At 39.6% G+C, this 25,588-nt stretch overlaps 2 protein-coding genes and 1 long non-coding RNA gene across 4 annotated transcripts; 2 read left to right on the top strand and 1 right to left on the bottom strand.

The window, feature by feature from the left end:
• Positions 1 to 3,361: 3,361 nt before the first annotated feature.
• On the bottom strand, positions 3,362 to 6,585 carry POLR2K (RNA polymerase II, I and III subunit K). Of its 2 annotated transcripts, none has more exons than XM_008001217.3 (4): positions 6,481 to 6,585; positions 5,772 to 5,841; positions 5,282 to 5,374; positions 3,362 to 4,065 (listed from the first exon to the last, which is right to left on the bottom strand). In XM_008001217.3, exons 2-4 carry the CDS (start codon positions 5,830 to 5,832, stop codon positions 4,043 to 4,045), a joined length of 177 nt encoding a protein of 58 aa, XP_007999408.1. In that variant the 5' UTR covers positions 5,833 to 5,841; positions 6,481 to 6,585; the 3' UTR covers positions 3,362 to 4,042. The 2 variants fall into 2 exon arrangements, with proteins under 2 accessions (XP_007999408.1, XP_007999407.1); XM_008001216.3 differs by having other exon boundaries at positions 6,477 to 6,564.
• A 54-nt stretch (positions 6,586 to 6,639) lies between these two features.
• Positions 6,640 to 11,499, top strand: LOC119624886 (uncharacterized). Its single transcript, XR_005241017.2, has 2 exons — positions 6,640 to 6,681; positions 7,054 to 11,499. It is a non-coding gene; the product is annotated as an uncharacterized lncRNA (long non-coding RNA).
• A 948-nt stretch (positions 11,500 to 12,447) lies between these two features.
• On the top strand, positions 12,448 to 24,651 carry FBXO43 (F-box protein 43). The gene is given in 6 exon segments (XM_008001215.3): positions 12,448 to 13,191; positions 13,194 to 13,235; positions 16,121 to 17,606; positions 20,652 to 20,754; positions 23,634 to 23,837; positions 23,944 to 24,651. Coding segments are annotated over 6 exon segments (2,124 nt in total). The 5' UTR covers positions 12,448 to 13,151; the 3' UTR covers positions 24,193 to 24,651.
• Positions 24,652 to 25,588: the final 937 nt, after the last annotated feature.

Genomic DNA, 25,588 nt, shown 5'->3' with positions numbered 1-25,588 from the left:
TTGAACTCGTGACCTCAAGTGATCTGCCAGCCTTGGCCTCCCAAAGTGCTAGGATTACAGGCGTAAGCCACCACACCTGGCCCATAAAATAAAATATTTTTTTAAATGCTGTTAGTGGTCTGTTATCCTGGACTGCTACATTCCCTGCTAAGTAAATTGATTACTCCTATTTAACTATAAAAATGTAATTAAAATTTCAGAGTGCACTGCAACCAAGATTTACTTACCTTTTCCTCTTTAAACAAGAGTAAATGAAAGACAAGATTCCCTCTTCCTTTTCATGCATTCCACATTTTCTGAGTGCTGGTTATGAGTCAGGCACCATACTCAGCACAGGGATGAAAAGGTGAATAAGACAAAATACTAATACAACTCAGATGAGTAAAACAATAGAGGTTACTTGTCAGGAAATTTACTTCAGTTTTATAATTTCAAATAGTTAAAATAGATCATGAAGATCAAAGTTCATTTACAGTGCCTGGCAGTTCTGTAAATTTATTTCTCTTTCCCTTTTGCACTTAAATTACAGATCTGCAGTCTGCTACCAAGCACTGTTAGTGGCAAAAATTCTAATGCTTGGCAGGACATGGTGGCTCATGCCTGTAATTCCAGCACTTTGGGAGGCCAAGGCAGGCAGATTGCTTGAGCCCAGGAATTCAGACCAGCCTGTGCAATATAGTGAGAGGCTTGCTCTATAAAATAAATTTTAAAATTTAAAAAAAAGATCACTTTAGTCTTCATAGAGATAAAAGAAGGTATCATCCAAGAAACAAGGAGATAAAGCAAGGCCTGGTAAGGTCACTTAGCCAAGTAACAAGGGGTGGCGCGGGTATTTGGACCCAAAGCCTTACACCAAAGCCCATATTGTTTACTGAGCTCTTAATTACTAACCAATCCATCAGTAAGTCCCATTGGCTCAGTCTCAAAATGTAACCCACAGCCAGATACTTCTCACCACCTCCACAACTACAGCCCTGGCCCAACCACCATTACCACTAACTTTTAACTATTACAGATGGTCTGTTGTTTCTTTGTTGCCACCTGTCCTATATAGTCTATTCTCACACAACAGCCTAGTGATTCTTCACATCAGACCAGGTCACTCTCCTGCTTACTGTCCCAATGGCTTCACATCACAACACCCTAAGTGAGCTGGCCTCTGCCCATCTCTGGAACTTCATCTCCTTCCATTATCCCTCCTGTCATGAAGTTGGAGTCACATGGGCCTCATTCTGAAGTGGGAACAAGATTAAGCTCACTTTCCACCCCAGGGCTTTTACATGGAGTGTTTTCCCTGTTTCAATAATGTTCTTTCTCATTCTTCAGTCCACTTTGTTCAAATAACCACTCCACCTAAACTTATTACACAGAACTTATTCTAAGGAAGGGTGAGGACATGTGTGTATTATGTATGATGAGGCAACTTGTCGCCCAAGCTGGAGTGCAGTGGTGCAATCTTGACTAACTGCAACCTCCACTTCCTGGGTTCAAGCGATTTTCATGCCTCAGCCTCCCAATTAGCTGGAATTACAGGCATGTACCACCACACCCAGGTAATTTCTGTATTTTTAGTAGAGACAGGGTTTCACCATGTTGGCCAGACTGGTCTTGAACTCCTGAGCTCAAGTGATCTTCCCGCCTTGGCCTCCCAAAGTGCTAGGATTACAAGTGTGAACCACCACTCCTGGCTTCATTTCTGATTTCATTTTTGAATTTTTCATAACTCCAATCTCTTAAGATAGATATCTTAAAGCACTTTATCTCTATACTCCCTAAGATTACTTATAATCATAATTCTTTCAGTTTGATAATAAAGCTGAAGTTAAAAGAAATAAAGTGAATTGGCCAGTCATTGAGGGGCAGGGCTGAATTTGAACAAATCTCCATTCAGTACTTTTCCCATGGACAAGGATGTGCTTTTCAGTGTGTCCAGTCAGTAAGCAGTTTATAGGGTACCAAGTGATGTGCTAACATCAAGCTCAAGCTTACTAATTTTCATATTGACAGAGCACTATTCAAAAGAATATTTTTAAAGCAATTTTATATCAGTTTTTTCCTTGAAACTGTCTAGGCAGGTAAGAGGTAAAATTTCTTCTAGTTCATAGATGAAGGGAGCACAAAAAGGTAAGTGGCTGACCGAAAGCAGTCTGAAATACTTTTTGCATTAAGTTCTTCTGTCCAGTTAACCAGATTGACAATTTAATTAAACTACTGATATGCAAAGGACTTAGTCTAAAATTAGAAGAGTTAAGAGAAGTGTATTATCCCATAAGTTGGGGTTTATCTGCTTAGGGAACTGTCATAAAGAAATAACATGTATTGGGACTCCCATATCTAAAAAGTTCAAGAAGTAATATACTAGAATTATAAAATTATGAAACCTCAATTTCATTACCAGCCTGGGAAATGTAGTGAGACCTCATCTCTACTAAAATCAAAAGAATCAGCCAGCATGGTGGTACGTGCTTGCTGGCTATTCAGGAAGCTGAGGTGAGAGGATTGTGTAAGCCTGGGAGATGGAGGCTGTAGTAAGCTATGATCATGCCACTGCACTCCAGTCTGGACAACAGAGGGAGACACTGTCTTTAAAAAAAAAAAAAAAAAAAAAAAAAATTCTGAGCATGGCAGTATTTCATATAGCATGTAATAAATTTATAGAATTTAATATATGAAGATGGTAGTAAAAAAACATTTTTTTTTTTTTTAACAAAATATCATGGACAATATTTTGAATGTCAAAGACAGACATAGCTAATAATAAAGTTGGAATACATCTAATCTTTAAAATGCACATCAGGCTGGCCAACATGACATTCCACAACCACGGAATCCTTGAACAGAATAGCATGTAGGTGTGACCATTAATTCTACATCCCAAAGATCAAGGTTAAAGACTTAAACATTTATCCAATAATTCAGTGTAAACCAATGCTCCCCTCCCCAGCCCTTGACTCAGGGTGTTGCTCTGTCCATCAGGCTGGAGTGCAGCAGCACGATTATGGCTCACTGTAGCCTCAAACTCTTGGGCTCAAATGATCCTCCCACCTCAGCCTCCCGAGTCACCGCCTGTTCTTTTTATATCCTAAAAGTAGAACTGTTGACCTTAATGCGTGATTACACCTGGGAAACTGCACTTGGCTTAATAGCCTGCTTCATTCACTTTGCTTGGGGTTGATTTTGCCTTATAGAAAACAATGTTTCCCTTCATGATTCTGAGATTTAAAAGAGAGTCAAACATTATATGAGAATACAGAAAGGCCTATACCTAGTAATAAATGAAAAACTGAACTCAAGATGATGTATGCGTATTGACAACAAGCAAAATGGTATACTTCATATCATGACACAGTGACACGGAGAGTGGTTTCCAATAAATTTATTTAATCAGAACTTCAGAGGGTTCTAGAATTTTTTAACAAGGACTGCAGATGATTCTAGGTTTTGATTAAAAGTATGGTTTGGGGAAGCAACTTTACCCTTTATTGTGTGTCAGATTACATATACAATAAAACAAAAAGTAATGTAATGGAACAAAAAATTGCTTTATACAGAATATTAGTAGATACCCAATACAATATGGTCTTAAAAATAAAATCATATGTATATATAGTTGTATTCCTAAGTACAGTAGTGCCCCCCTCATCCAAAGTTTCCCTTTCTGTGGTTTCAGTTACCTGTAGTCAACCACATTCTAAAATAGGTGAGTACTGTAAAAGAAGATATTTTGAGAGCAAGAGAGACCAATGACATTCACATAACTTTTATTACAGTATGTTATCATTGTCCTATTACATTGTTATTAATCTCTTGCTATGCTTAATTTATACATTATACTTTATCATATATATATATCTCACATATATATCATAGTATATATAGAAAAAACAGTGTATAAAGGTTTGGTACTGAGGTTTCAGGAGTTCACTGGGGGCCTACAAAGATAAGAGAGAACTACTGTATGCAAAATCGAAATACAACAATCAGAAACGTTAAGACAGCAAATCCAAGTATAAGTGAAGACACTCCTCTGAATTCCCAGGTTTCATCGAGCATCAAAAACAACCACTGTATTAATTTTAGTTAAGGACAAAAACGATACTTAAACATTATTAAAATTGAAGATTTCAGTCACTTTCTCTTTGCAATTCAGTCACTTTCTCTTTGCAATAAGCTGGTTATTTAACTTAAAATACAAAAAAGAATGGAATTCACTATTTACTATAACTGGTTTTTAAATAAACTAAAAACACTTTCAATTTTTATCACCACCTTTTCCATAAAATGTATCGAAAAACACTAAAGCAGGCCGGGCCCGGGGGCTCACGCCTGTAATCCCAGCACTTTGGGAGGCCGAGGCAGGCAGATCATGAGGTCTGGAGATGGAGACCATCATGGCTAACACGGTGAAACCCCGTCTTTACTAAAAAATACAAAAAATTAGCCAGGCATGGTGGCGGGCACCTGTAGTCCCAGCAACTCGGGAGGCTGAGGCAGGAGAATGGCGTGAACCTGGGAGGCAGAGCTTGCAGTGAGACAAGATCGCACCACTGTACTCCAGCCTGGGCGACAGAGTGAGACTCCGTCTCAAAAAAAAAAAAAAACACTAAAGCAATGTTAAAGGTGATAATCTGTCGATTTAAAAAAAAATGTTAGTTATATCATAACAATTTACTCAGTATTTTCTTTTTCCACATAGGATCACACCATGTTGCCCAGGCTGGTCTTGAACTTCTGTAGCCTCCCAAAGTGCTAGGATTATAGGTGTGAGCCACCATGCTGGGCCTACTCTCAATGTTTGAACAATTTGTATGCTCAACTTTTTCCATTAGGTAGTATATGCAATATTTGTATTTCTTCTTGTGAACTTTAGCTTGTCCATAAAATCAAGCTCAAGAATGAATACTTATACAAATGTAGTCATGCATCCATAATAACGTTTTGGTCAAAGATGGATCACATATAAACAGTGGTCACATAAGATGATGCTACATTTTTGCTGTACCTTTTCTATGTTCTGATATACGAAAACATTGTATTACAACTATCTATAGTATTCAGTACAATAACACACTGTACAGATGTGTAGCCTAGCAGCAATTAGCTATACCATATAGACTAGATGTGTATGCATAGTAGGATATACGGTCTAGGTTTCTGTAGGAATGATGACATTGCTTAAGGACACAATTCTCAGAATGTATCCCTATCATTCATCTTTATCAACCCCAGCATTATTCATTTCCTCCTACCTTATATTTAGAAAGCACAGTTAAAAGGATACATCTTTTAGTCCTTTTCTTGTACATTATTCTGTATCCACATTCTCTGCATCTGATTGGATCCCTAGATTTTATTTCATTTTCTGTGTGACATTCTAGAATTTAAAAAAAAAAAAATTACTCAATGCCTAAAAGGAAAATATTACAGACAAATTATCTTAACTATATTTTTTACCTAAGGCAATTCAAAACACTAAAATATACTCAATCTCAAGGATGTGCTGCTATTATTAAATGTATTAGGTAGGAAAGAAAAGGGTTGTAGGCCATGCATATTTCCAGGAGAGAGAATGAAATCTCGAGTTTTGTTTTTTTCTGTTAGTAAACGGAAGACCAAGGACGAACCCAGGTCTACTGACCTCAAGGAGATTTTTTTTTTATGGTTGCTGAAGTGTTCTACTTTATAACTTTGAAGACCAGTAACTCATTTAAGCAAAGAATAAAAAAACTTAAATAAAATATATTCTTACTTTATGTAAGTGTTACTCTTACCTCCACAAATATATATCATTGGTTGCTGCTTTGGAGGTTGAACGTCCTTCTGGGTGTCCATTGTTAGCCCCTAAAATCACAGACTCAAATACTGCATTATCTCAAAAGGGCTTCTCACAAGTCCATCTGGGCCCATTTTTCTCAGGAAAAGCTAAAAAGATCCCAATCCCTAATCTGCTCCTTTCCCCAAATCCTATAGGTCTCAAGCACGAAACGCATACACACAAGTATTGAGCGTTTACCCGAAACTGGACATAATAACTACTCCATACATGATAGGCCATTATAATCTTCGTAACAATGCTCGGAGACATCACTCTTATTTTATAGATGAAGCAACCGATATTTAGACACGTTAATTTCCGCAGGATCACTCAGCTACTAAAAGTCAAAGGGATACAGATCTGACTGTAAAGCTCGCGTCTTCGTTTAACACAAGTTCTATTTTTCCCAAACTCTAGTAGAAGTTAGCCAAAAAAAATTATATCCCTCAACAGGGGAACAGGCTAACCGAAGGGAAGAACAATGAAATAACTCCTATTGGCTAAACATCTAAACTAAAAGAAAATAGGGAAAAGAACGATAGCATGGACTGTATCCCCAGGCACTCTCAACTCTACCCCCATACCAGACCTTTTTACCCCAGGTGTCTTTCCAGTTTTGGCCCAAATATCCACCACAAACCCCAATCCGCCAATTCGCTACCTACACAGCACGGAAAAACTTCCCACTCCGCGTTTCCAAATACAACCCTCTCGTCTAGGCGTCGAGACCAACTTCCGGCGCTGGTACATGACGCACAGTGGAGTCTCTCTATCTCTCTCGCGCGCGCGCGCGCTCTCTCTCTCTCTCTTTCTCCCCGCCTCTTCCGCCCCAGGCGTGGCCCGAGAGTCCGGATTGCGCAAAGGCGGTAAAGCGGGGGCTTTGTGTTAGATTTTACGGGTTTAAGTGCCTGTTTGGTTCCCAGCTATTTTAATTTTGCAGGAAAGCACAGCATTGTAACAGTTATGCAAGTACAAGGCGGTGTGTGTTTCTGACTAATGGAGTGGTACAAAGTAACACTTTTCCAGAAGCGTAGAGAGTTAGGAGAAAAACCGAGATGACACTTTTCATGAAGTACTAGGCTAGCCGTTACCTCGGACGAACGTAATAGAATCGACTACACCAATGATTTTCACGTGGGAAAACACTTTTCCACATTGTTTTTAAAAATGGATACCTGTGGTGTGGCAGTGGGGCAGCTGCCTCTTATCCTTCTCTTGATTTTGTTTTTGCTTTCTAGCCCTTTCTCTCATAGGCTACTGAGAAGTGACAACGTGCCAGCAGCCCTCGCTCGCTCTCCTTGGCCTCCGCGTCCGCTCTGGCCACGCTGTAAGTGCCCTTCAGCACGCGGCTGCGCTGTGGGGGCCCCTCTCTGGGGCTGGCCGAGGCCGGAGCCGGCTCCGTCTGCTCGCTGGGAGGTGTGGAGGGAGAGGCGCGGGCGGGAGCCGGGGCTGCGTGGGGCGCTCGCGGTCCGGCGCAGTTTCCGGGCGGGCGCGGCCCGCCGGCTCTTGTTGGGCTTGATCAGGGGAAGTGCCCCCTCTAGGCTGCCGGAGTGCCCGGGACTAGGTGCTGCAAAGTCCCGCGGCCAGTGCCAGTGAGAAGTGAAGCCGCCTAGGCTTCTGGGACGAGTGGGGACTTGGAGAACTTTTCTGTATGGCTAAAGGATTGTAAACGCACCAATCAGCACTCTGTGTCTAGCTAAAGGTTTGTAAACGCACCAATCAGCGCTCTATGTCTAGCTAATCCGGTGGGGACTTTGAGAACTTTTCTGTCTAGCTAAAGGACTGTAAACGCATCAATCAGTGTTCTGTGTCTAGCTAAAGGTTTGTAAATGCACCAGTCAGCACTCTAAAATGGACCAATCAGCAGGATGTGGGTGGGGCCAGATAAGGGAATAAAAGGCCAGCGGAGCCAGCAGAGGCAACCTGGTAGGGGACCCTTAGCATGCTGGAGAAGCTTTGTTCTTTTGCTCTTGGCAATAAATAATGCTGCTCACTGGGTCCCAGCTGCCTTTATGAGCTGTAACACTCACTGCAAAGGTCTGCAGCTTCACTCCTGAAGCCAGCGAGACCACGAACCCACCAGAAGGGACGAGTAACTCCAGACAGGAGGAACAAACAACTCCAGATGGGCCACCTTTGTGAACTGTAACACCACAAAGGTCTGCAGCTTCACTCCTGAGGCCAGTGAGACCATGAAGGAACCAACGACTGGAAGGAATGAACAACTCGAGACGCACTGTCTTTAAGAACTGTAACACTCACTGCCAGGGTCCAAGGCTTCATTCTGAAAGTCAGCGAGACCAAGAACCGACCAATTCTGGACACACTACTGTTACATCCTTTGCCGAATCCGTTTACTTGTTTTAAAGCAAAGGCTAGCGTGATGGTAGCTACATGAACAACTCCCACTTAAATCTGAGAGATTTTGGTAGCTTTTGTTGTCTACTCTCCCTCCCTCTGTTCTATGTATTCCACCATAGAACAACAAAACACTCTGCTCAGTGGAGGTGTGTTCTTTCACATACCAAAATTTCAATATGATGGATCAGTTGGGTTCAGAACGTTTACGTTGGTTTCCCTTTTTTGCAGAAGATATTTTACTTAGTAGGGTGAAGAAAATGAAGCTACCTAAAAAAATTTAAAAACAACTTGTTAATAACTATTTTAAAGTTAATGAAAGAAGTAGGCACTCTTTCCCCCAACACGCAATATGTCTGATATTTTATTAAGCAGGTTATACTCCTTTCGGGCTCTCCATCCAGAAATCTGAGAGCTTTGAGCTTCAGCTTTCACTTCCAGAAGTTCAAACTCCTTCTGTTGCATCTCCCCAGACCAGCTTGAGAGATTTAAGTTGATCTTTCCCAGGAAGATGCCATTTAAAAACCTTTCAGGGAAACAAGTAGTTCCTGGCTTCTTTCTTCACAGGCTTACAGAGCATAAATATTTTAACCATTAGTACTGTTACAAAGTACCTTTCCTCTTAACCAAAGAAGTGATCTAACAGAAGAGGCACAATAGGCTTCCCTTTAAGAACTATTAGATGGAACCATTGTTAACCTAAGAGAGATGACAGAGTGTTCCCAAAAGTCATACTTTCATATTTACAAGCTATCTTGTATTCTAACTCTCCAGTTGAAATATCAAGATAATTCTGGTGCAGAACAATTATGGAGATCAAAATGGATCAACATAGGTAGAATACAAATGGGTCCTGGGGCCCTACAAAAGGGCAAGGTAATGACAAGTCATAGCAAGAAGATTCAGAATTTCAACAAGAATTTATGTTGGTGCTAGTTCCCAATCCAACATGCTCTTTCCTATCAGCAGAGACTGGTAGTTTTAGGATCACTTGGGAGTATGGTCAGTGTAAGCTACCCTATTATCAATGATAGCATTAACTAACTTTTTCTGAGCATGTACTACATGCCAGACATCATTGTATTGCTCTGTTCTAATGGGGGTAGTTGTCTTGCCATCCTGGACAAGAGTGCTTTTTAACTCTTTATTCAGAAGGTTATGGAGATGCAAGTTGCTGTTTTTTTTTCCCTGAATCTCTGTGTTTCCTTTTTCCTTGATTATATTCACTTAAATATGTCCAGAGAGTTTGAATATCATGGTAATTTGGGAAATCTCCCATTACGTTTTATTGGATGGTCCCAAAAAGAAGCATCAGATTGTGTGGTAAGCAGACGGCTTTTAGAGTTCTGAAGTCAATGATAGTGTGACACTCAATGCAAGAAAGGAAAGCAAAGGGCTGGGCACAGTGGCTCATGCCTGTAATCTCAGCACTTTGGGAAGCCAAGGTGGGCACATTGCTTCAGGTCAGGAGTTCAAAACCAGCCTGGCCAACATGGTGAAACCCTGTCTCTACTAAAAATACAAAAAATTAGCGAGACATGGTGGCATGCACGTGTAATCTCAGCTACTCGGAAGGCTGAGTTGCAAGAATCGCTTGAACCTGGGAGGCGGAGGTTGCAGTGAGCTGAGATTGTCCCACTGCACTCCAGTTTGGGTGACAACGCGAGACTCTGTCAAAAAAAAAAAAAAAAAAAAAAGGAAGCAAAAAGGCAAAAAGACTGTGGTGAGCAAAGAATATGAAATTACAGCTCAGTGGCTTAAATCCAGAGTATGTAAGTAAAGCTCAGGCAAACTTCATGTAACTAGGTGTCTTTTTGCCTGTTTTTAAAGGTGGGGAGAGGTGACAATGGTTCTTCCTTGAACAATATAAAGGAGATATGGTCTTTTAATCCTCAGTCATAATAAAATATCTCAAGAAAAATTAACTGAAGAAAAAAGAAAAGGGCAAAGTTTAAATGGTTTTGGGGTTATGTGGATTTTATTTAACCATAGGCAAAATTCCCTGCCCTGTTTACATTGGGATGGAGATGGGGAGCAGACATTAAACAAAAATGAGTAGATAATATGGGATTTTAGAAGATAATAAACTACACAGAGAAAATTCAGTAGAATTCTGCAGAATTGCAAATGTGGGGCAGGAAAGGGTAAAATGGCTGTAGTAGAGATTTGTTTGAAGAGCTAGAGAGGGTACTATTCACTCTACCAGTGAGTGTGAGGGTAGGCTTCAGAGAGGTGCTGTCTTGAAGAATGTGTAATTCATTAATTCTTTACAGTCCTACAAGTACCTCAAACTTAACCTCACACTAAATGCATCTTATTTTCTCTCAAGCCTATACTCTTCATTCCCTCACTCCTTGCCCCATGCAGTTGATTCTGCCAACTGAATATGTCACATCTTGGTTCTGCTCCACTCCTACTGCCTTCTGGAGAAATGCAATAGCTTCCTACTGGTCTCCTGGCAGCCACCCTTGCCTCTCTTCATTCTGTCCTCCATTCTGCCACCGGAGTGGACTTTCTAAAAATGCTCTTCAAACTCTTAACGTGCATCCAGAACTTTCCAAGACTTAGCTTCTTCACTTCTCAGGAATTTTCTCTAATCCTTTCCTCCAACAACTCTTAGTTTCTGCATATAACAAATTATTTGCAGTTTCTCCATATGCCCAATTGCTCTTGCACATTTTGTTTTGAGTTTGAAATTTTCCTGCCCTTGCACATTTTAAGTTAGGAATTTCCTGTTGTCTGCCTTTTAAATTGCCACTTGAAAATCAAAATCTGTCTCATGCACTCTGTTCTCCCGTAGGGTTAGCTGGTTCTTCTTTGTGCTGCTACTGTTCCTCTGTTGCAGCACTTGCTCTATACCAATGAGCTCCTCAACAGCAGTAACTGTGGCTGTGTCAGCTTTGTATTCCCAGTACCTAGCCCAGTAATTGGCACATAGTTGGAAATTAACCGTTAGTGGACGGGCACAGTGGCTCACGCCTGTAATCTCAGCACTTTGGGAGGCTGAGGCGGTGGATCAACTGAGGTCAGGAGTTCGAGACCAGACTGGCCAACCTGGCAAAACTGTGTCTCTACTAAAAATACAAAAATTAGCTAGGCTTGGTGGCGGGCGCCTGTAATCCCAGCTACTTGGGAGGCTGAGGCAGGAGAATCGTTTGAACCTGGGAGGTGGAGGTTGCAGTGAGCCAAGATCGTGCCACTGCACTCCAGCCTGGGTGACAGAGCAAGACCCTGTCTCATAATAATAATATTAGTTTGATTTTGGATGACTAAGGAACATCCAGATGGAGAAATGTCCAGTCAGAGAAGAGTGGTGGCAGTGCCTGTTACTGGCTTAAAAGTGATGGTTGAAGTTCTGAATAAGAATTACATAAGCATGGGATGATAAACTAATAAAAATGCTGAGGTAGGACCTCTCATTTAGGGAGTAGGCCAAGAAAAGAAGCCAGAAAAAGGAGACTAGGAAGAAGCAGCCAAGAGCAGCAGGAGTGTCCCTGGCATATAATAGATGCCCAGTAAATATTTATTGAATGAAAAAATTAGGGTTTAAAAAATTTATTTGGCATCGAGGGTACTTGGGAGTTCATGATGCCCAAAAAGGGATGTTTGTAAATAACGAACACATTTCAGTCTGGTTTTTATTAATAGATTTTTTTTAAATCTTTTTTTTTGAGACGGGGGTCTCACTATGTTTCCCAGGCTGGTCTCGAATTCCTTGGTTCAAGTGATCCTCTCATGTGTGCCTCTCAAAGTGCTGGGATTACAGATGTGAGCTACCAGGCCCGGCTCAGCTTTTTTATCACAAAATCTATATATTCATTGTTGAAACACGAGAAGAAAACACAGATAAAAAGACACAACTAAAAAGCAAGCATAATCCTGTACAAAGGTACCGTATCCAAGTTATTCATACCTTTCAGACCTCATCCCGTGTATATCCATATTTTTAACCTAAAAGGGGTCAGTTTGTAACTTGCTTTTTACATTTGACAGTTTGGAGTAACATTTCCAGGCGAACATTCTCATACATGATTTCTAATGGCATCCCACTGTAGGCCACGTTAGCCTTCCTAAATACGGTAATGCTTCCCAATGTGGGAATGGGGAGAGGCAGAGCCTTTCTGACTCGCCTTAGGCCGGGTGCAGGGGTGAGCAAGAGACGGGGCGCGCCTTCCGCTTAGGCAAGGACCGAGGCCTGCGGGCGGCCGGGCGGGGGCGCTGCGGAGCCGGAAGAAGGGGCGGGGCGACGCGGGGCGGGGCTGCGTGTAGCGGTTACTCCGGGCGGGCCGTTCAAACCCGAGGAGTGAAAGGCTGTGGCCCCAAGCGAAGCTGGCGTGGGGGTTGCCATAGTCCGCATCCCAGGGGGCGAGGCCGGGGTTCCTCCCCAGCGCATCCAGCGGCGGCTGCCCGGCTCCCCTCCCACCTGTCCGCTTTGGCGCTTCGCCGGACCCCGCGGCCTCCAGGCGGGCGGCGGGGGTACCCCAGGCGAGTGCCCGTTAGCGGGTCTCCCGGCGGCCCCGGCCCCGCGCCCCTCTGTGTCTTCCAGGTGGTAGGCCTACGGAGGCGCGCGGCAGCCCTCACTCCTCAGCTCCCGGTGACGCCAGCCCATCCGCTGCCGCCCTTGGCTTTCTGGGCCTAGCGGATCTTTGACGCCCTGCTGAGACCGTTACCCACCCGCCCGCCATAGCTCCTCGGGGGAGTCAGTGCCAGGCTGCAGCACACACTGCCTTTTCAGGAACCCGAATTTGGGGAGTTTACTCATGTCTGAGTGCAGCTGGAGAAAACAAGGATATTAGGATAACTATTTTCTGGAGGGCTGAGGGAAATTCAAAATGATTTAGACCTTCTCAAATGTTACGAATAATCCCTGCGGCGTGCACACTGTGTACCCTTCGACTTTGAGCAGTCATGGTGCTGCCGCACCTTTCAATTAATTGTGCAAACGAAAGTTTTCCTGTTTGAGTGGCATTATTTTGGCATGAATTTTAAAGACAAAGATGAGAGAATTTCTTGTTTGGAAGCTACGTAACTTTGTCATCTAAGAGCTCAAGATTTACTGATGGTAAGAGTTTCCACTTTAACAAATAAAGGACATTTGGGTTTAATGTAAGTATTTCATTCTCTGATTTGATAGGTGCTTTTATTTTTGTTTATTTATTTATTTTTAAGACGGAGTCTGTCTGTTGCCCAGGCTGGAGTGCAGTGGCCGGATCTCGGCTCACAGCAAGCTCCGCCTCCCGGGTTCACGCCATTCTCCTGCCTCAGCCTCCCGAGTAGCTGGGACTGCAGGCGCCCGCCACCTCGCCCGGCTAGTTTTTTGTATTTTTAGTAGAGACGGGGTTTCACCATGTTAGCCAGGATGGTCTCCATCTCCACACCTCGTGATCCGCCTGCCTCCGGCTCCTAGAGTGCTGGAATTACAGGCGTGAGCCACCGCGCCCGGCCGCTGCTTTTTTCTTTCTTTCTTTTTTTCTTGAAGAACTCTTTAGGGATAAATTTTCTCAGCCTTTTATCAGAAGCCTAGTTTTTTGAAATGAATATGGAAGAGGCTTGATTGAATTTATCCGTGAACTGTTGAGTCCGTAAAATACAACACACAGTCCAAGATTTTACATGAATAATTTTAAAATTCAGTTGGGAAGAACCACGTTTGAGACCAACGTCTTGGGGTAGTAGAAAGATGAAAATGATAGCAGAGAAAGGACTTTGGAGGCAACTTTAAGTGTGTAGACGAACAGAAACAAATTGTGTTTTTGTTTGTTTGAAGAGATGGGGTCTCACTATGTTACCCAGGCTGGTCTCAAACTCCTGGACTCAAGCATTTCTCCCGCCGCGGCCTCCTAAAGTTCTGGGATTACAGGCGTGAGCCACCGGCCAGATTAGATTTTTGGATAACATTTTAGGGGAAGAGATAATATCTGCATTCCCCACTTTGTTTTTAACAGTTTGCCTCTTGAGTTTCCCAAATTCTAGCATTGTGAGACACCTAGTGGTGAAGTAGCAGTACAATTGCCATAACCTTCTAAAAGGACCGTGACCGGCCGGGTGCGGTGGCTCAAGCCTGTAATCCCAGTACTTTGGGAGGCCAAGGTGGGTGGATCACCTGAGGTCAAGAGTGCGAGACCAACCTGGCCAACATGGCGAAAGCCCGTCTCTACTAAAAATACACAAATTAGCTGGACGTGGTGGTGGGCACCTGTAATCCCAGCCAGTGGGGAGGCTGAGGCAGGAGAATTGGTTGAACCCGGGAGGCAGAGGCTGCAGTGAGGCGAAATCGCGCCACTGTACTCCAGCCTGGGCAACAAGAGACTCCCATCTCAAAAAAAAATAATAATAAATAACTAAAAAATATAAAAATAAAAACAAAAGGACTGTGATCCAAATTGAGTGAAAAGTGTTATTTAGCAGAATTACTTTCAGAGAGGGAGAAAACAGTTCATGGGTGGAGGTGTAATTTGAATATGCATTCTAGTTTATTATTTGTAAAACAAAATTGTTTAAAAATAGAACAAAATTATAAAAAACAGTTTGATAAATCTTCTTGGCTTGTGACCATATGCAGAAGTTAGCAGTGATCGGAGAGGATGTAGATCAGAAGGGGACATGTATGACATTTATCAAAAATGAGTATAGACTTAAAAGGTTAAAAAATACTTAGACTTTGTTTAGTAAAAATAATCTTTTAATGATCATCAAACCATAAAGAAATAATTTGTGTTTAGAGTAGCAATTTGCTTTTGTAACAAAGATCATTCACTCATATTTGATTAAATTTAAGCATAAATAAATTACTGTCACATTACAGCCAACTAAATAGATCTTCCCAGGATCTTTTAATGGAGAAAAATTGTGCATTTGTCCTGGAGAAAACTTTGAAGGAATGACAGTCTTCTTCGTGTCCTTTGAATCATCTGGAAAAATATCGAAAACTATAATAAATTTTTTTCCTTAACACTATTTTTATCAAAACAAATTTGTTAGCTTTCTTGAAGATTTATTTCAAGTTTCTAAAAAGAGGGAATATGATGATACTGTTGAAAAGGTTAAAGAGTAAAATATTTCTTAGTGTCATTCCTTGCTCACGTAACTACTGAGTAACTGTTCTTTAAGTAATTGAGTTGCATTCTTTATTTGCAACTTCAAGAATATTTTAAATGGTGGTTTTCCCATAAATAGTTGCCTGTTAACTGTGAATTCAAGGCTGAAACTGGACCTTGCATCACAAAATATTTAGAAAGTGAGATATGAATAAGTACAACATGCCAAGTTTGAAATGGCCCTGTCTGTGGTGCAGTGGTGCATTATGGTTAGCTCAAGAAGAATGTGTTAGTAGTTTATTGATGAGCCAGAGTCTTTGTAAAGGCTTAAGTCTGGGAATTCACACCTTGTGAATGGTTATGGGGACTAGATTTCTACAACAGGTCTGTGTTACATGTTTGAACATTACTTGAGTTGTTCAGCCTGATTGCAGGTAGATGTAGTGGCAGCACTCATTGTTTGACACACTTCCCAAAGATGTTTAAAAAGTAGCATATAGTGTTTTCTGACTAGACTAATATAGGCTGGCACAAATAAGCTGGAATATTAAAATGAAAATTGTTTAGTTCTGTGAAAATCATAAGGTAATAATATCAAAATAATGCTTCTAGGTTTTTTCTCTTTAGGGTAGTTCAATAAAATATGTGTACATGGTGCTTAGCCTATGGTTAATCAAGTGATCTTTGAATACTTACAAACTGAACATTTTGGCTTTTTGATGTCAACAACTCATTTTAAGTAGGATATACAACAGTTTTTTATGGAGTAGAATTTTTTTTTAAAGGAACTTTTCAAAAATTGTCTTACAATTTTCCATTATTATCTGTACCCATAACAAATAATGTATTTTGGTGTAAGCTGCCTGGATTCTCATTTCAAAGGCAGAATAACTTTGTTGTCACTTTGCAGAAACAGAGATTTTGAAGATGTCTCAAAAACACTCAGGTCAAGCTGGCACTGAAGCAGGAAATGGGGTGGACTCTCCTCCAATTGTCAACTCCAAGTACTCCACCTTCAGAGATTTTTGTTCCACATCTTCATTTCAAGATAGTGGCTACAATGAGTTAAAATCTTGTAGCTTTGATAATACAGATAAAGAATATCTTGGAAAGAAAGTAAAAGGCCCAACATTACTCCATGAGCACCCTGAAACTTCAGGCCTGGGCTTAACACATTCTTTAGAGTCTCCCACTCAAAAAAAGAAATTTATCTTGCCTAGGAAGGAAAATGATAAAACCCCAGAACTTTGTGAAACACCTAAAATCAGTGGGAAAAAATGTTTACCTCGCAGAAGGTTGCATGTATCTTTCTCTCTTCTAAAAGGGGACTTTGAATCACAAAATAGTGCTCTAGAAAGTAGTATAAGCCAAGTTCTCAACTTAGAAAAAAATATTCCAAGCAGTGCTTCAGGTTTTTCCAGGGCAAATAATTTTAGCCCTTTAGTTACTAGCACTTTAAAAACAGAAGAAGTGACTTCATGCAGTCAAAAATTGAGGCTTAATTTTTCTCAGCAAAAGACTTCCACAATTGATGATTCCAAAGATGATTGTAGCCTATTTGAAGTTGAATGTATATCTCCAATTCAGGGCAATGATTTTAAAGACTCTATCACGCATGACTTTAGTGATAGCAGTTTATGCATTAATGATGAAAATGCATGTCCAGAGCTCCTGGGCTCCTCTGTTAGTGGAACAACTTGTGGAACAGATGAGGACGTATTTGTGACTCCGATAAGTAATCTTGTGGCAAACATTAGATTTAATGCAAGTCAAATACTTTCTCCTTCACCTGAAGTGAGAGGCAATATTTCAACGCCTGAAGACAGTGGTTTTAACTCACTTAGCTTGGAGAAATCAGAAGATTCCCTCTCTGACCAGGAGGGTTCTTTTCAAGAACTACTTCAGAAACATAAGGGGACTCCCAAAGTGGGGGACACCATAAGAAAGACAAGACATCTTGGAAGGTCGAGAAGACTGTCCACCCTTCGGGAGCAAAGCTCGCAGTCAGAGACAGAAGAGGAAAAGCAGATTGTCCACCCTGACTCTGAAAAAAGAGCAGCAGCTGCTTCTGCCATCTCAGAGGGTCAGCTGAGCGGTGATGAGAGTGGGGATTTGACCTTTAGCTTAAAGAATTTATCGAAGACGCCAGCCTTGCAATTGGTGCATGAGCTGTTCATGAAAAGCAAAAGAAAAAGATTCCAGGAAAATAGTGGACATGAATTCTTAGAGCAAGGGAATGGGGAGAAAATAGCTGTGCTACAGTGTATACTTGCAGGACTGATTGGCAAGAAAATGGGTATAGAAAAACTGGACATCTTAACAGAATTAAAATACAGAAATTTAAAGCATATTCTTGCTATGGTTTTAGATTCCTTGACTGCAGAGAGCCTATGCAGGTAAGAAGTAAGAGTTATTTATGAAATAAAACTTACCTTTTTTTAAGTTGGAAAGTTTTTCTGTGACTTGAGTGGTTGTCCTTTATTTTGTTTGTTTTATTGTCTCTATCTTTTGTTATCTTATATCAAAGGTAGTTTAAGTGAACTTCCCAGCAAAGCTAACTAGTACAGATCCTTCTGTTTTTTTGTTTTTTGGTTTTTGGTTTTTTTTTTTGAGATGGAGTCTTGCTCTATCGCCCAGGCTTGAGTGCAGTGGTGTGATCTCGGCTCACTGCAAGCCCCGCCTCCCGGGTTCACGCCATTCTCCTGGCTCAGCCTCCTAAGTAGCTGGGGCTACAGGTGCCCGCCACCATGCCTGGCTAATTTTTTGTATTTTTAGGAGGGATGGGATTTCACCATGTTAGCCAGGTTGATCTCAATCTCCTGACCTTGTGATCCACCTGCCTCGGGCTCCCAAAGTGCTGGGATTACAGGCATGAGCCACTGCGCCCGGCCAATCCTTCTGTTTAAAAGCCTGCTTAAGTAGCAATAATATAGTCTTTTTTTCTGAATAAAGTTCTTATCACTGTCATTTGGAAAGAGAGTTGCTAAATGTTGAATTTTAAATTTTCAAGATGGCAAGCTCTATTCCATGTAAGTTGTTTAATGATTTAATAGTTCAGATCATATTGTCAGATTGCAAGTAGTATTAAAGTTATGACACTTTGTCAGAAATATTGTAATGCATTGTGGTGACTGAGAAATGGCAGTGTACAAAGAATACCACTTAATTATTTAAGTTCTAGAATTTAAAAACAGTGGCTAGCTTTCATTTTAGGTTTTGATCTTTCCAGAGATCAGGGGAATATGGATTATTTCATTTTTATTGTTAACACAGCAGTGAAAGTTAATTACTTTGGGGAATTTCAAGAAATTAGAAACTGAAGAATTTGTTTTCACAGATGTTGCAGTAGATTGAATGCTGCTGCATAATAAAGAGAAAGACATTTCAGAATATTGAGGGTGGGAACTAGGGTTGCAAAGACTAAAATGAGCCTCTGTTCGTGCCAATTTGGGGGAGTTACAGGACAATCAGAAGACAAGACCCGTGGGAATGCCATGGCAATGAAGGAGAGAAGTCATGTGGAACAGAATTTCTGCAAAGTGATGGTTATGGAGGAACATGCAGAAAGTTAGTGAACCTCTTTCTTGACAGGTGTATGTCAAGAGTTTTTTATAGGGTCCCTGGTTTTTTTGTTTTGTTTTGTTTTTAGTTTTTGTAGAGATGGGGTCTCACTGTGTTACCCAGGCTGGTCTGGAACTCCTGAGCTCAAGTGATCCTCCCACCTTGGCCTCCCAAAGTGCTGGGATTACAGGTGTGAGCCACTGCTTGTTCTGTCCTTGTTGTTTTTATGGCCACTACTTCTATCAAAGCCCTTCTTTATCTTTCCTCCACACATTAATTGTATCTTTATTGTAGAGAACTGTAGGATTTCTTAGCTGGAAGTCTTCTAAGGTATCTAGTTCAATCACATGTTTCGCAGAGGAGGAAATAAGCCCCAGAGAAGTAACCTTCTGACAGCCACTCAAGGAGATAGGAATAGATCTAGGTCTATAATGAGCTCTCTGATTTCTAATCTAGTATTTTTCCATAAACTTTTATTAAGGTTTAAGGCTTTCTGAAATAGATTTGATCAAGAATGTATTTGGTATATCTTAAGTAGGATAATAAACAGATTAGTGCACCCATGTTGTATGCCTTTTAAAAATGTTCAAATGATAAACTGTTTAAAAAATTAAGGAGATGGCTGAGATACAGGATTTTAAAAATATTTTTGGTATGGATGGGGTCTTACCACATTGCCCAGGCTGGTCTCAAACTCCTGGGCTCTAGCAATCCTCCTGCCTTGGCCTCCCAAAGTGCTGGAGTCACAGGTGTGAGCAACTGTGACTGGCCAGGAATGCTATTTTTATATGCTGGAGTATTTGCATCAATTAAAATTAAAATTGGGTGACACTTTTGGGTGCTTGCTTATGTGAGCAGTTGATTTTCAGTCATATTTCAACAATTGTCTCTCCTTCCCATCTCTCCAAAAGTACAGTATTGGTACTACAAAGTATGTAACTATGTTGGCAGTACTGTTCTTCCTGGTAACTTGTGAGTTGATGATCAGTTGCAGTATCTGTGGCAAATACCCAATTATGTAGTTCATTTCTTCCCCATTATTGGGTGACTTTATGTCTGTTCCTTTCCTTCCCTCTGATATAGGGCACATATATCAGCTTAGAGAGAGTCAATGGCAATTGAAGTGGCCATGGTAGCTGGAAGAATAGTAGTTTTGACAACTGGGACCCTCTGTGAGAAGTGACTTTTTTATTTCAATCTTTTCTGACCTTACTCCTTTTGATTTGTTAGAATAACAAAAAAAAAAAAAAGACCAGATTAGCAGTCAAAGTATTACTTTTTAATAATAATATTATCAAAGTTATTGATAAATCAGCAATCACTGGACAAAAATTGTGTTTTTAGCTGCTTCATTCTCATAAACTTTGGTTAATGAAGTAGGAACTCTGGTACGACCCATAATAGTATTTATAGTTGGCACTTAGTAATGCCAATGACGGATTAATTGTGCTTGTGTTTATGTAATCAAAATGACAGAGATAAACACAGGAATAGGAGAAATTGATGAAACCTCTTGTGTTATAGATGACAATCATTTTCTGTATCTCTTGTTCCAAATTTTTAATGTTACATTTGAAGTTAAATCCTCTTAATCAGTCTCCCAGTGGATTCATACTGGCTTTATTTATGTGACCATTTATAAAAGAGTAATCTATCTATATAATGCTGGCATATATTTTACATTTTAATTGGAATTCTTTTATATGATGAATCAGTATGAAATAACAGTGTTGACTAAGTCATATTTTTAATCTAAATTTTTAGGTTTAGATTTACTGCCCAAAATCTTGAAGACAAATTTTTCTCATTAGTTAGCATACACAACAAAATGTTAATCCTATAGAATGTATGCAATATAAGGATGGATCTTTTTGTTATAGTGTTTGGAAAGTAAGCAGAAATTGGCGTGAAATTGTTGTTCAAGATAAAAATGCAAATCGGAGGAGAAAATTTTATATCACACAACTGAAAACAGATTCCGAGGTAATGTATATAATACTTCTCTAAAATGGATTTGTATAAATACATAATAATCTCATGTTGCTAGACAACCTAATTTGGTTTTCCTGCTATCTTTTAATCTTTTCCATTTAACAAACATTTACTCATAAATTCTTTAGCTTTCCCAAACTCAGTTTTCACCCAGTCTGTAAATGGAATAAACTACATAGCATCATGAACATCTTTTTGGGCTTTGTTGCTGCTTACGTGTATGTGCTCTTAGCAACATTTGAATACCAATTATATGCTGGATCCTAATCATAATGAGATATGCTTATAGCATTTTTAATCCAGTCTTTCGAGTGGACATTATATGCTAGTGACTGTACCAGTACTCAGATTACAATGGTGAACATTTCTGATATGGTTCCTGCTCTTTTGGAGCACACACCCAAATAGGTGACTACAATCCAGGCATGTTAAAGGAAGCCCGGAGTTATTTAAAGGAGTTTTTGACTGATACTTGGGAATCAGGAGAAGTACGTCTCTACTGATACCTGAATGATGAGTTAGCAGTTAGCCAGGTGAACACAGAGAAGAGGGTTTTAGCAGAGAAAATAACATATGTACAAGCCTGGAGGTAAGTGAGCAAAGCAAATCAGTACCTGTGAAGCATCATAAACTTGCAATCCCTTGAGGATTTGAATTCTGGCTTTAAAATTACAAGAAAAGTCCTACAGAAGCTGATGGATTCCTGTCAGTCATGCTGTTTTGTGTAACAGGTATCTGATGACTCTAGCACCCATGTTTGATTATAGATTTAACTTTAGGCCAAAAAAAATTCTGAGAGTTCAATAATTCTTTCCTGTTCTAGTGAAAAATATTTAATAACATACTATAAGTAAATTTCTAATTTGACTAAATATAATAATTGGAATGAAGCATGGCATAAACAAATATGAACACCTACATATAGATTGGCAGGTTTTTCATTACAGCGAACTATTAGGGACTGCTATTAACTAAAACTTTGACTTTCTTTTTTATTTTGAAGAAAAGCTTTACCTTTTCACCCTTTCAGAGCTCCTGGCTACTTCTGTAGCTACTGGCTCTGGGAGTTTATAATAGGGAAGATATTAATTGCCTTCTTAACATCTCTTTTTTGAATGCTGCCCTGTATACTAAGGACAGACTTAAAAAACAGTTGTTTAAGCATGCACTTATTAATATTTAAACATTTGGCTCCATATACTCCTTAACTCCTCTAAGGAAGAAGCATATGGTTGTGCTGGCAACCCTCCATGTAACTCCAGATAATGAAATATTCAATTCTCAAAAAAAAAAAAAGAGAAATATTCTCATATTTGGCCAGGCACAGTGGCTCATGCTTATAATCTCAGCACTTTGGGAAGCCGAGGTTGGTGGATCACTTGACATCAGGAGTTCGAGACCAGCCTGACCAACATGGTGGAACCCCTGTCTCTACTAAAAATACTAAAATTAGCTGGGTGTGGTGGTGCAGGCTTGTAATCCCAGCTACTTGGGAGGCTGAGGCAGGAGGATCGCTTGAACCTGGGAGGTGGAGGTTGCAGTGAGCTGAGATCATGCCACTGCACTCCAGCCTGGGTGGCAGAGTTAAACTTTGTCTCAAAAAAAAAAAAAAAAAAGAAGAAAAAATTCTATCATCATACTCTGCAATCACTTTTTTAAAAACTCAGTTTCTTAAAGAACTATACTTTTCCTCCTTTCTTATGCTCTTTTTCTTATTTTGACTTGCTTTTTAAAATCTTTTTCAAAGTAATACATGGTTTAAAAAGTCAAATTGGACTATCATAACAAAATATACCATTATGCCTTCATACTCTTGATTCTTGTTCCATTAAGACAATCATTTTCAACACTTTCTTCTAGTATTTAGCTCCATATTTCTAAATGATTTTATTTCCTTGTCCTTTCTTTACTATTTTCTACAGAAGGATTAGGTTCTCTAACCTCTCACTACTACTACCACTACCAACATAACCCCTCTCTCTCTGAATTCCTTTCTCTCTTTTCCTCTCTTATGACTATAGTTATTTATACCACCATTTGGGAATGAATCAGAATTAGGTGCTGATATTATAAAGATTGTATTGAGATTATTTTAACTTTTTTCACAGCTTTAGTATGTCGTACACTATGATTACACTTTCGTTCTTGTATAAGTTTTTCCCTCCAGAGTTAATAATTGCCTAGTTTTCTGTCTCTCTCTTTTATTTATTTATTTTTGCTTAGTGTTTCTCTATACAGATCCCTGATTCATCTCCCATTATCCACCAGAACTGAAAGTCTCCTCTGTGTAAGTCCAAACAAATCAGGTATTTCTACCTGTTCCTTCTTTTCCTCACAGACATCTTTCCTGGGGCCCTTTGCTGTCCTATTCCAACATAGACTGGTTGCTTCCTACTTGAACTATTCCAATGTATTATTAACCAAAACAAAAAAAATTATACAAAAAAGTTATTTGATGGTTTTCTCCACTCTTTTGTTTACTTCTTGCCTACAGCTGCTTTTTCTACAACCGCAGAGTTGAGTAGCTGGAACTACATGGCCCACAAAGTCTAGACTATATATTATCTGGTCCTTTACAAGAAAGGTTTGCTGAACCAAACTTTAAAAAATGGAAAAGTAACCAGACATACAAACTTAGATGTAGAATTTAATTTAAAATTTTTTCTTTTTATATTTATTTAACTTTTATATGTTAGGTGAGAAAAGGTCCTTTTTTTTTTTTTTTTTTTCTAAAAAGGAATGGCCTAGGGAGAGAATTCTGATGGCAAAAAAAAAAAAGTCTTCAAAGCTTGTAAATCCGTGTGCAACAGAAAGCTATCCTGGAACTGTTTTGGTATTGCAGTATTGATGCCTCTTGTCCTTTACCACAGGGGGCTGTATTAAATGTCGAGGATGCTGCCACTCGGTTCCAGCTTTTAAATCGCTCAGCTTTAAGATCTGTGCAGGCACAGGCTAGGATACCTGGTTCTCAGAGAGAGCAAGGGTCAACATTATCTCCCTGGGGAGAAGTTTTGACACCTCTAGCAAGCTCTTCTGTTACTCACTTAAGTAGTAAACAGGAAGAATATGTTAAGGTGAGTATTTATTATATAATAAGTTATTAGAAATATTTACAGAGTTTGAAATAAAGTGCTCCTCTATATGAAACCAGAAGATTTAGTGTGTGTGCTTTCACTGCAGGTTGCCAAAACACTTTTTATTGATGAAGCATTAAAACCTTGCCCAAGGTGCCAGTCCCCTGCTAAATACCAGCCATATAAGAAAAGGGGACTGTGTAGCCGCACAGCCTGTGGTTTTGACTTTTGTGTGTTATGTTTGTGTGCTTATCATGGGTCTGAAGAATGTAGTAGAGGAGCAGCAAAGCCAAGAAATAGAAAAGATGCTCTCCCAGGAAGTGCCCAGAGTAAGCGGAATTTAAAACGCCTCTGAAGAGACTAAATATAGAAGCACTCCCCCATGCAGTGTTCTATTTATCTGACTTAAAATTATGAATATTTTGAATACATGCAAATCTTCCCATTAATGACAGGTGATGATTTATTTCCTATTTTGTATATATTATAATCCATGGCATTGTATGTTTTCTTTAAAGTTAGTTTTGAAAAAACTTTATTTTACTATGTCATTTTACCCATTTTAATAACTTGGTGTTTTAAATAAAGAATTTTCATTGTTGTTATATGTATGTATTTTATTGTTTTATATAACATTTTAAATTTGTGCATTTCATCACTCTGTGTTGAAATGTTCTTCAATAATTTTTTTAAAAATAGTTTTTCAAATAGTATTAAAGATTTTGAACTCGAGACAGATGGCCTTATAGATTTGGAAAATGAGTACTTGACTGAAATGAAATATAAATAAAATATTTTCAGAAGTTCTATTGAATTTATTCTATAATTTCAGTCTCTGGTTAAGTAAAATTTACTGAATATTAATAACTAGGAAGACATAAAGAGTAACTTATTGGAAGTATGTAGTTATTCATAATGGGAGTCTTAGTTAATATACCCTTATAAGTAACACATTTCAAATAAGAACTTTAAAAAATTCTAGAACTATAGGCACAGATTTCATTTATTTAATCGAATCTGGATATTCTGACAAATTTGGGCTGGTTGGAAAAGACAGATTTAAGTAAGAAGGTTTACTAAGTTATTTATAAAGTACTTTAAAAAGTACTTAAATGATTTATAAATCATTTCCAAAAATGATTTGAGTTTGCATGTTCTGTTTATAGAACAGCAGCAAGAAAGAGATAAGTTTTTGTTTTGTTTTGTTTTGTTTTGTCTTGTTTTGAGGCATGGTCTAGCTCTGTCTTCTCAGGCTGGAGTGCAGTGGCATGATCTCATGGGATCTCGGCTCACTGCACACTCCGCCTCCCAGATTCAAGTGATTCTCCTGCCTCAGCCTCCAGAGTAGCTGGGATTATAGGCGCGCACCACCATGCCCGTCTAATTTTTGTGTTTTTAGTGGAGATGGGATTTCACCATGTTGACCAGACTGGTCTTGAACTCCTGACCACAAGTGATCCACCCGCGTCGGCCTCCCAAAGTGCTGGGAGTACAGGCATGAGCTACCGCGCTGGGCTAAGAAAGAGATAAGTTCTACTGTTGAACAAATTACTAATACCAGGGGAAAATTTGAAGATAGTTTCATAATTTTTTTGTTTGTGTATGGGTAACTGATATATATACATATCTGTGTTCACAATCTATGCATAGATTTAAATGTAGCTCTTACATGTTTTTTAAACAAAGCAATTTGAAGTATGAGTTAGATATAGGCATATGTGAGGGAAATCTGCCTGAAATTTTAACTTGTT

The sequence above is a fragment of the Chlorocebus sabaeus genome, chromosome 8 (genome assembly GCF_047675955.1).
Source record: "Chlorocebus sabaeus isolate Y175 chromosome 8, mChlSab1.0.hap1, whole genome shotgun sequence".
Lineage (NCBI taxonomy): Eukaryota > Metazoa > Chordata > Mammalia > Primates > Cercopithecidae > Chlorocebus > Chlorocebus sabaeus.
Note: the sequence above shows the minus strand (reverse complement) of the source record. Positions and strands in the feature narration are given on the sequence as shown.

Excerpts from the sequence above, each read along its gene's own strand:
- POLR2K (XM_008001217.3), bottom strand. The coding sequence starts at position 5,832 with ATGGACACCCAGAAGGACGTTCAACCTCCAAAGCAGCAACCAATGATA. Across the intron at positions 5,375-5,771 it reads AATGATATATATTTGTGGAG|AATGTCACACAGAAAATGAA; the intron begins GTAAGAGTAACA and ends TTTAAATTCTAG. Across the intron at positions 4,066-5,281 it reads CAAGAAAAGGACTAAAAGAT|TGGTTGTTTTTGATGCTCGA; the intron begins GTATCCTTTTAA and ends AAATTAATACAG.